An 11,249-nucleotide genomic window follows, 5' to 3' on the forward strand; every position below is an offset into this window, starting at 1 on the left:
CTGCATTATATGGGCCTGAAAGTTCTAAATGTAAGATTTCCCTTTAAGTTCCCAATTTTAACGTGTATACTCGTCTATATTTGTCCCCACAGATTTCCACTTGGCTGACAGACACCAGCCAGGAATCAGCTGCAGACTGAAAACTGCTGAGCCCTGGACTTGCTGAAAGCGGATGTGAACCCGTCCAGCTGATGTGTGTGGTTTCTTCAGCTGCTCCAGCTGACCAGATGCTTCTGATGACTTTCCCATTGCCCAGCCTCTGACCAGCCATTCAGCATTTCTGGGCCCTAACAGTGATGCCCTAGTTTCAGCTGGAAGTAGTTAGAAAATTGAACACGACATCCCTTGTCCCCTAAAAAGTTGAAATGCTAGGTCAAAAGAAAACTTCCTGTCATAGGGGACAAAATGGCTACCCATAATGCCAACTGGCATACCAGGAAAGCAGGCTCAGATTTATCAACAGGTAGATTCAGTAAATGAAATAGTTCTACAATATGACCAGGCTCTTGGACTGCTTTATACAGAACGAGGTATTATATGGCTTTAAGAGGAAATTATTATTTATACACAAACCATTCAGGATTATAATCTGAGTATACTTAAAGAAACATTGCAAAATGGGACCAGAGACACCTGAGGACCAAAGACTCCTGATCACATGAACCATGGACATGGACACAGGGCACACGGGGGTGGGGGGGTGGGGGGGAAGGTGGTGAAGGGCCTGCTGAAGGAAGTTCAAAAGCCACCATGAAACAGGGATCAAAGTACTAGGGAGGGGCAGATCACGTGGGCATGGCACAAAGACCTTATGGGTCCCTGTGGCTGGAGTAGAGGGGAAAGATACAGAAGGGAGATAGGGTGTCTGGGCAATGTAGGACAGCACTGTCTCAAGCAGAGAAAGCCTGACAAGAAAGAAGCCATGGGGGAGGAAGGAAAAGCCAAGGGCTTTTGCAGTTTCTCTTGTAAGATTCCTGTGGCTGCTAAGCAGTCCCTCCCACTATGACGAGGGTTCAGAGCTGACACCTGACTTTTAGGCATCAGCAGTCTTGACTGGTTTTAGGCAGTATATAACAGTTTTCAGAAGCCCCACAAACTGTCGCCAATGCGACCCAGGGCACCAGAGGAGCTGGTGGGCTGGCTTGTCTTGAATCGGCTTGGCTTGAACCATAATGACACTGACCTTAGTTTAGACTAATAGATACACATCCCCCATGCACCTGGGTTTAGGGCCACCACCTCAAAGCTGCTATAGGTCTGATCTGGACCAGGTCAAGGACAACAGGAAACATCCTCAGCCTTCACCTTTAGGATTTAGTGTGTAGTGCTAAGCAAGTGTTTTGTGGTTAAAAAAATATTTATTTTATATCTATGTGTACATTCCTGATTGTATGAATTTGCACCACATGCATGTAGGAGCCTGTGGAGGTCATAAAAGGTACTGTATTCCCTGGAACTGGAGTTAGAGATGGTTGTGAGTGAGTGGTAGGAACCAAACTGAGGTCCTCTGCGAGAGCACCAAGTACTCTTAATCTCTGGCCTCTCTCCAGCCTGTTTGTGTTTGTCAATAACACAGGTATTTCCTAGCAGATCTATGGCTTTATAGAATCGCTGGTTTACTATATTTTTAACAATTTACATGATGAAGTATTTTACTGAAGGATGAATTATAGTGTGTATATAAGATGAGATTATTCAGGTTGGTATTACAACAAAGAAGATAATTGGCCCAAGAGGAACAGCAGGTGAGGGTGGAGGTAAATAGGGAGTCAGGGAGAGGGTCTATAAAGAGAGGTTCACCGGGAGTTTGAGGGCCTAGCTGTCCTACCAGAAAAGCAGTGCCCCCTAGCAGGCCTCTGGCTCCTCAGTGAGGAGCTCCCTGAGGCTGTCCTGAGGGCTCCCTGAAGACAGGCCCACCATACCCCCTTGTGGTAGTAGTGTGGTAATGCATCATTTTGGACCTAAAATTCTTGTGTGAGATGGTGGACCTGTGAAACTAGCTATTGTGAGTTAGAAGACGCGAGCCCGGAACAAAGCCGGTATAGAATCTCCCATAAGCCCCCGCAGGTACCGGAGACCATAGCGAATTGGAGTGATTTTAGCAGGGAAGGAGCTCAGGCCCCCTTTAGAAGGCAGATAAATCCCTGAGAGCCAAAGGCCAAGGTGCTTGCTTGGATTTTCCCCAATTTTGGGAAAAGTGGGGGAGCAGAGTAAGCAACTAGCGATCACAGGGGAAAGTGTGTGATTGAGAACCAGAGAGAGGACTGGATCGTCACTTATTAGGCCTGTCCCTGGTGAACCCATGTCCCTGTCTCTGCACAGGACATGATGGGACCCTGTGCCTCTCCCCAGACATGGGACATGGGTTATTGCTGTTGCCAGTGGGTAGTTATAGGTCCATGAATGCTTGCAGGGTGATGGGGTCTTCAGGGGCTCCAAATCCGTGGTGTTGGCCTTGCTCTGGGTCCTCCAACAGGAATCCATTCTGCAGGGGGCTCCCCTCAGGTTATAATCACCCATAAGGCTCAGAGCCTCCTCATCTGGGGACAGAGGGAGACCAAGAGGAAGGAAGAAAGGAAAGGCATATGGAAGGAAGGGAGGAGGAGAGGGAGAAGTTGCCTGAGATCCTGGCTTGGGCTTGTGTGAGGTAGATACCCCAGTACAGACGGCTTACACAAATAAGCAGACACAGCACACATACTCGGGAGACTCTGAAGTACTTTGATGTCCCCCAAGTCCCAACAGTCTACGTTTTGAATATAGGAGGGGCCTAGTCAACTGGGTGTCCCAAGGTCAAAAGGAGGGCTTGGGGACAGAAAATTTCTATGAACTTGTCCCAAGTCAGGGCTTGAATTGTCAGCCATAGCCAGGTGAGGTTCTATGTAGTCTATTGTTTGAAGATAAAAAAGCTTCTTAACTATCTTTTGGGGCAGGAATTGGGAGACTTTAGGGCAGTGTCAGGTAGAGGCTACCAGGAGATCCATGACTCATATACTGGAATTTGTATTTGTGGAGATTCGGGGAATAGCGGCGCTTGTACCAAGCAAGCACACTGATTCCTGTGATGATGGCAGTGATGATGATGATGGTGACGAAGATAACTTCTGTCCTAACTGATGTCGGGGACTCGGCATGGACCAGCAAGATCTCTGGTTCCTGGTTGTCAGTGGCTAGACCTGGAGCAGAGGTGTGGAAGAGAATTGCCTTGCCTCATGGATTTGCTCTGGTATCACTCAACCCTTGTGCTTCTTCCAACCCTCGGTGCTCCCACCACGGACTCCTGAGGTAGCAAAGGGCTGTGCAGGAGGTTGGGGGAGCTATGGGTGGGGCTCCAGAAATAGTGGCTATGTGGCCTGAGAGAGAAAACTGCGAAGGGCCTCTACCATGGGAACCGGAGAACATGAAGAGTTTCCAGCCCTTAGCTTCTTCCTGGTCTCGGGGTTCTACCAGAGACAACTGGTCAGGTTTGGGGACAGCAGCTGTGAGGTACCTCCAGGTTAGGTCAGAAGGAATTCTGATGTTACCCCATCTCCTGCAGGCTCATATGAGTGTGTTGGATTGAACTGGTGTGAGAGACCTGAGGGAGTGGAACCCAGAGGAATCTACACTGGGGAGGGAAGGGAAGGGAGGGCAGTCCTCCTTCATGTGTGGGAACAGACAGAATCCAGAACCCAGTGAGGGTTCCTCTCTGGTCCTTCTTCCCTCTCCCACCCACTCACTCCCTAGCACACAGCTCACCATTAACATTCAGGATGAAGACTGTGAGATTCGTCTGGAATCCACGAAGCCTCCACACGTACTCCCCTGCGTGGAAGCCCTGAACATCTGTGATCATCAGCTGGGCCCGGCCTCCTTGAATCTGAAGCTGCCATGAATCTTTGGAGTAGTTTCCTGGATGAATTTCTCTGAAGATGGTTCTAGTCTCTTCATAGGCAGTCAAATTAATACTGACTTCTCTTAAGTTGTTGAGGATGTTACAGGCCATCACCACGCGGCCACCTCTGTCTACAGACACCTCATGCTCAGTGCAGTTGAGGCTGTCCCAGCCTGTGTAGAGAGCACACTCTTTACTCTGCAGCCTAGGTACTTGGTACCCCAACTAATGCCCCGGCAGTGACCGCAGGCACCGCGAGCTCCATCATCAGCTACTCTCAGAGGTACATAGCTCAACTCAACCCCCTCCAACAGTTCCCACCATATTGGGTCTGTGAAGTAAGGTCACCACCTGGGCCCGAACTAGGTCTGACCCTTCCACCATGAGGCTAGTCAAACCCAGACTTACTGTCTTTATAAGCGTCCAGGGAGGCAGCCAGTAGAAGGAGGACCCAGAGCAATCTGGGAAACAGGCCAGAGGATGTTAAAGAGTAGGCCAGCATGGCTCATTCCTAGGATGGAAACAATTCCAAGGAAACAATTGTTCTGGTCAGTGGTTTTTGTTTTGTTGTTGTTCTTTGGTTGGGTTTGTGTGTGTGTGTGTGTGGGCACTATATAAGGGAAGGAAAAAGAAGGGGTCAGAACTCCCCAAAGCAGCTGCAGACACCCACAAAAATAGCACCAGTATTTTCTTGCCCACCCCTTCCCAGATTTCTTAACCTATGCTGGGCCCTCAGCCACCAGTGAACCTCCTCCTCCTGTCCTCACATTTGGTAAGGAGTGCTGTCTGAGGTAAAGTACTGAGTGTAAAGTACAGAGTGTAAGTACTGGGTGTAAAGTACTGAGTATAAGTACTGAGTGTAAGTACTGACTGTAAAGTACAGAGTGTAAAGTCCAGAGTGTAAGTACTGAGGTAAAGCACTGAGCAAATGGCCGCCGGGAGACAGGCACACTGAACTGGCCGTTTGTACACTTCTCAGAGCTTTACAGCAAACCAGGCAAACTGCCTGAGCTGTGCTTTGTATGGAAACAGGGTCACGTTGCAGTCTTGTCACACTAGTGGGCTTGTGACCTGTGAACTGTCTCTATTCTGTACATATTGCCCGCCTCTAGGAGCCACCTTGTTCTCTCTGGTGGCTCTCTGCTATTCTCACACCCACCCCACCTGTCCTTAGTCATGTGTTTGGCACACTGAGAGCTGTAGCTTATAGGATGTGTCTGTGTGGTTCTACAATGGCTGTCTCGTACCAGAGAGACCAGGAATCTGGGAGTTCCTAGTCTGCTGAAGGCCTGGAGGATTGCTGCTTGTCTTCTGTCTGTGCTGAAATCCTGAAGACGTAGGTTCTAATGTGGAAGGAGGCAGCAGCAGGCTGCATGAACTCTCCAGTAAGCGTGAAGGCAAGCAGGCAGAAACCAAAGCTCCCTTCTCCCCTTCCCGTTATCTGGCCACCAGAAGGTGCAGCTCACATTCCATTCCGGGTGATTCTTCTTGCTTCAGATAATCTGTGGTCAAGAAAAATCCTTAAAAAAAAAAAAAGTGTTACAACCAGAGCTAAATCCAAACTACCATTTTAACACCTTGCCAACAATTAGCAAGGATTTTAATTGTAAAAATAAACACAATAGGTGTCATGATAGTTTTGAAAATTTTAATCCCACCAAAAGAAAAAAATTCCACCCAGAAGTGCCCCACAGCTGTGTTTTAGTTGCTTCTGGATGTAGTCAAGTTGACAACCAAGATTAGCCACCACAGTAATTCATGCCAGGAAAGGTGAGATGCTGTCAGACCTGCACCCACCTTTAGCCCAGCAGCCTGCCCGGTGCCTTCTTGCTTAAACCCAAGCTCTGTCTGTTTGCCTGATTGCATGCTACTTTTGTACTATACGCTTTTAAAGAACAAGTGAGCTTTATGTTTCTTCTGCTTATCAAATGATAGGCCGTGTGCTGTTTTTAGTAGGTAGACAATTTCTCCTATGCCTCAGAGTCAACCCGGGTGACTCCGTCTTATGGTAGTGGCAGCTCCAGGTCACTGGACATGTAAGCTGTGTCTTGCACCATCCTTCACAGCCTCGATGTGAGGGTCCCAGCACAAAATTTACACCCTCCTACACACTCTTCTTACTAGTGCAACCTCTGGTATATGTAGACCCTGTCCAAGGGGCCCTGGAACATTGACTGGCAATAAGAGAGAAGGCTCTGCAAAACACGACACCTCCTGCTAGGGACCTCATCCGCCAGAGAGCTCCCCAGAGACAGCAGGACCCAACCTTATTTAGTTTACTGCCTCTTCTGTAAAGATGTAATAACCTGTTTTCCAACTCCTCCCACTTTTCACCACCCTAAACACAAACACACTCATGCTCACATGTGTACACATACATGTGTGCATATATATGTACATAACTATTATATTGGTGGAGGATAAGAGAGCAGAGGTGAGCAATCATGACTGTACCAATATCTCTGTTCCCCGTAGACCTGATACACGCCATGCACACAGTAGGTACTCAAACAAGTGTGTCTGGACCCACTGCGATGTAGGAAGGGGCCCTGTCCAGCCTCCTTGGAGCCTCATGGACTTGGACGCAGAGCCCAGCTTTGCTCTCTGGGACATTAGCCTTCAGGAAGGTTTGGTCACTCCCCTGTGGGAGGCCTAGTCCATACTCCTGTGCTGGAGCTAGGCAGTCAAAGGTCAGTCTTGGTCCTCATCTGGACTCAGGTGACATGAAAAGTTAGCAGCCTCAGCCAAAAGAGTATTTACATAATGCCTGCTGATCCACAGTTGACGTTGAGATTCATGGAAAGTGAAAGACAGGATGGACTGGGCCATGGGGCAGCAGGAGTAAGGTCCAGCGGTCCTGGGGGCTGGTGTTCTCTGGGGAAGGCAGGAAGCTCTCAGCTAGCATTGAATGTGACAGGACTTCCTTTCCCTACAAGAGCCTCCCTCTTGGCTCTTAGGGAGCCTCTGAAAGATTCTCCCATACTTTACACCCCAAGTCCTAACTGCCATGTTACCCCATGGCCATTTCACCCGACTCACCATTTGAACCTGTCTCCCTGTTGTTTCTCACTTCAGGAAACACATCTGCCCAGTCCCCTCCAAATGCCACAAAACATTCACATTAGAAGGCATCTTAGCTCTGAGGGTACCCCCAAATCCTCCTGAAAAGCTGGGTGCAAAGCCAAGACTATCCTTCGACTTAAGATCCTGATCACCCACAGCTTCTTCTCGTGCTTGCTGTGAGGTCATCAAGTGGGAGCTCCAGACGGTTTGATGCTCACCTCACTTACTCTCAGGTACCTCCACTTGGGGTGGTGCTACAGTATGGTTGCTATGGTAGTGGTCAGGCACCACAGCCAGGTGACTACATGAAAACCACTGTATAGAGAAGCCTTACAGTAGACCAAGCAGTTGAAGCTGGGCAGGTTGTCCTGACTTTAAGGTGGTCTTTGGTTTGCCCTGTGGTCACAAATGCCATGTGGACTGAGATTGGCCATCAGAGAAAAGGGCAAGCATCGAGCTGTCCCTCGGGAGACTTCTCAGTTCTCAAAGCTGTTCCTGGGATTGGGTGGCTCTCCCCTCTTTCTCTCTGGTAGCCTAACGTTGCCTCTCCTAGTGATCCAGTTTGAAATGGATTCGGGAGCAGCCCAGTGAAGGGAGTAGGAGGAACCTGTCAGTCCAGCAGTCTTTCCCTGTTTGAGCCCTGGGCTCCCCAGAGCACCAGGCAGCATCATAGTTCATGCCTTCCTTCTTTGGGTATTTTGGACCTTCAGGCTGAGAACCACAGGTGGATGACCTCTTTCCACTGGATCAGATGGCCCTCTGGGCTCTACGTGATCTGTGTTCCTGTTCACCCTCCAGTATGCATATTCTACGCTTTGTCCTTGTCAGTGACAAGACCAGCCCAGTTCAGCAGAGAGTGGCATCCTGGATCGTGGCATACAGTGATCAGGACCTCTGACTTCTGAGACACACACCGCAGACCAGGTCAGGTGCCTCCAGTCTGGCCTGAGGCTATGTCTACCTGCAGCACCCTATACTTACTTCTCTTTCTGAGAAAGGGTAGGGAAACAGGGAAACAATGGGGACGTGGGAAAGCAAAAGAGAATCAAGAATTCCAACACAGTTAACGTTTTTTTTTTTTTTGTTTGTTTGTTTTGTTTTTAGAAAGATTACTTATACAGAGACAATATTCCTTTATATAAAATATTTCCGAGGAAAACATGTTAAATAACTGATGGTGGCAGTGGTATAGTTTTAATCCCAGTAGTTGGGACACAAAAGTTGGCAGATCTTGGTGAGTTCAAAGCCAGTTTGGTTTACATAACAAGGTCTAAGCCAGCCAGGGCTACACAGAGAGACCCTGCCTCCAAAACAAACAACAAACAAACAAAACTTAAAATAGCACTAAACATTCTCAAGGCCTGACCTAAATATGCCTTTGGTCTAACTACAGATACTTTCTAGGACTCAAACACACAATACATTTACAATATTGGTACCTACCTTCCTGTGTGAGCCAGGATTTGCCTGTCTAGCGCCCTCAGAAACATCACTGCAATCTCATTTAAGTTTGTTAGTTTGCTTTTCAAGACAGGGTTCCTCTGTGTAGTCCTGGCTGTCTTGGAACTCGAGCTGTAGACCAGGCTGTGGAGCTCACAGAAATCCACCTGCCTCTGCTTCCAAGCACTAGGAGTAAAGGCATGTGCCACCCAACCCAGCATCATTTAGTTAAAAAAAGACTTGTTTATTTACTTTTAGGTACATTAGCATTTCGCCTGCATGCACATGCACCACATGCATGCCTGGTGCCCTCGGAGGTCAAAAAAGAAAGGAAAGAAGAAGATCCCTTAGAACCGGAGTTATGGGCAGTTTTGAGCAGCCATGTGTGTACTGGGAATCTGTAAGTCCTCTTAACCTCTGAGCTATTGCTCTAGCCCCCGTCGTTTAAATTTCTTAATAAGTCTTTGAAGGCAATACCTTCAAAACACACTAACATCCTATACATGTCTGTTTTAAGCACAACAAAGTGTGATCTTCCTTTGAGAGGGGAACAACTCTAGTTTCTCCCACTTGGCTTCTCACCCTTAAGGTTATGTTAAAACCTTATCTATGTTAAAAATGTCTCTTAAGGACTGGTGAGGTAAAGGTAGTTGCATCAAAACTATGACCGCCAGGGATCCAACCCCAGAAACCTTGTAAAGGCTCCATAAAGTTGCCCTCTGACCCCCATATACGTACACGTGTGCACGCCTACACAGACTCCCACACACACATTTCTAACATGTTTTTCCGGGTATAGTTGCACCTGGTTTTAATCCCAGCACTCCGGAAGAACAGACACCAGAAAAATACAAAAGAAAGGACCATCTGCCAAGCAGCTAAAATCACTTACTGCCAAGTCTGACTGCCTGAGTTTGATCCTTTGGGACCTATGTCCTGGAAGAAGACAAACTTGAAGTTTCACTTTCCACAGTGTGGCTCTGGCTTTTCTCCAAAGTCCTAACTGCTACACGCTACATCCTAACACAAGAGTTCTCAGTCTTCTTCCAGCGGATTGGGGTCGAGTGCCACCCTGGTGAGGGTGGGATCACAAAGAGAGAGAAGCTGGGATTGTTCCTCTTCCGGGCTTCTGCTTCGTCTGTGGTCCTAGGTCCTGGCCACCTTGGCTCTCGGGCCCTGGGGGCCTTTGGAGTTCTTCCAGCTATAACCGGACCTCTTTACCCAAGTCAACAAAATGGCCAGAAACAGAATGAACCTGTGTCCACCTTATTTCCATCTGGGTCCTTCCTGTTCCAGTTCATGCTTAGCTCTGCATGTAAGTATGGAAGTTACTCAAGGAACATTTGGCTTTTGCAGCGTTATGTTCCAGACCTCCACCCCCAAACGTATGAAAACTCTCCAGTCGTCGTTCTTAAATTGCAGTGGCCCGAGGTGTCATATAACATTCTCACAGACCCCTTAACACAGTCATCCCCACAGGAGGAGTCACCTCTTGGGAACCCCATTATCCCTCAACAAGGACTTCTTGGCAGCACCCTATTCAATCAGAATGGAGACAGTAACCAACCAGACTACACTGTGACAGGACTTCTTAATGATGTAGCTCCTTCCCATTCCTCTATGTAAGCTCAAAGCTCATGTTTGTGTCTTAAAGATGGGTTGACAGACTTTGTTGCCATTCTTGCCCAAGGATTGTGTTGGTTAAGTTCCTCTCCTGTATTTTTGTTTGCTCTTACGGTGCCAGCAGAACCCACAAATTGAAACCCTCAGAATTGGATCTCTGTTTGAGGACTCAGGTTACACAGCCAACGTGGTGTGCCACCTTTCTGACACTCCCTTCCCAATGCCTTTGCAATTAACACCTCACCAAATCTCCTGATGGGTCTGACACCATGGCCCCCGTGTCTACTGGGTGTGAGTGCTGAACCATGAAGGAGTTAGAAGTAGATCTGATCCCCCTCTGTGGCCTATCTCATACAGCACATGGCCTTCAGTTCAGTGTTGAGCTGGGAGTTGCAAGCATAGAGACTCAAGAATTTTGGCGTTAGAAAGTCACAAGAAGAACCTTCACCCCATAGCCAGAAATTGGCTTCTACTTACATTAAGATGAAACCAAACAACAGGATCCAACAGAGTCCCTGACTAAGTATGACATAGATTTCCAATTCTCTGAGTGACCAGTCTCAGAAGGTCACACATATCAACCACAGCTCACCTGTGTGCACTAAGTCCCTCCCCAGTAGGCCTGGGCAATTGCATGCCCTGGCTTCCATACCCATGGTCAGATGACAAGGAAGAGTGCTCTAGTCTCTTCCTCTCGCTCAGTGCACACCAAAGAACCAAGCGGCTGCCTCCGCTCCTCCTGGAGTTTAGTGTGAGGCACCTGGGGAGATACAGATCTACTCTGCTCCTGAAGTCCAGGATGCCTCCACAGGACCTCAGCCTCACCTTTACTCTGGACAAATCCTTGAGACAAGAGGCATCCAGTGAAGAGAGGGTCCTAGAGAAGCTGCATGCAGCCAGGGACAAAGTAGCTCAGGGTTTCACCCCACAGTCTTTACAGCCCCAACACCCTGGTTCTGTGTCCCCTCGAGCCCTCACCTGGATGTCTGCTCCAGCTCCTCACATGCTCTGGCAATGAGCTCTGGTGTGGCCCTCACTGAGCTCATCCTGACCCGAGGGTGTGGCTGAGAGGAGGCAGTTCAAGTACCGCCCAACTGTATTAGTCTAGGAAGAAAACAAACTGGGAAATGGTGTCACTTGCAGGAACTACCCTGTGTCCACACAACAGTGATAAGTTAAGTGACTCCTTCATTAAAACATTTTAATTGGAAGCTGCTTTTAGCCGCTTGTCTTAGGAACACAGGAAGAA

At 48.3% G+C, this 11,249-nt stretch overlaps 1 protein-coding gene across 1 annotated transcript; it reads right to left on the reverse strand.

The window, feature by feature from the left end:
• Positions 1-2,839: 2,839 nt before the first annotated feature.
• Positions 2,840-11,004, reverse strand: LOC308425633 (secreted and transmembrane protein 1b-like). Its single transcript, XM_080923043.1, has 5 exons — positions 10,979-11,004; positions 5,122-5,394; positions 4,283-4,385; positions 3,739-4,047; positions 2,840-3,176 (listed from the first exon to the last, which is right to left on the reverse strand). Exons 3-5 carry the CDS (start codon positions 4,374-4,376, stop codon positions 2,947-2,949), a joined length of 633 nt encoding a protein of 210 aa, XP_080779169.1. The 5' UTR covers positions 4,377-4,385; positions 5,122-5,394; positions 10,979-11,004; the 3' UTR covers positions 2,840-2,946.
• Between the last annotated feature and the right edge of the window lie 245 nt (positions 11,005-11,249).

This window comes from Micromys minutus (genome assembly GCF_963924665.1).
Source record: "Micromys minutus genome assembly, chromosome: 10".
NCBI lineage: Eukaryota > Metazoa > Chordata > Mammalia > Rodentia > Muridae > Micromys > Micromys minutus.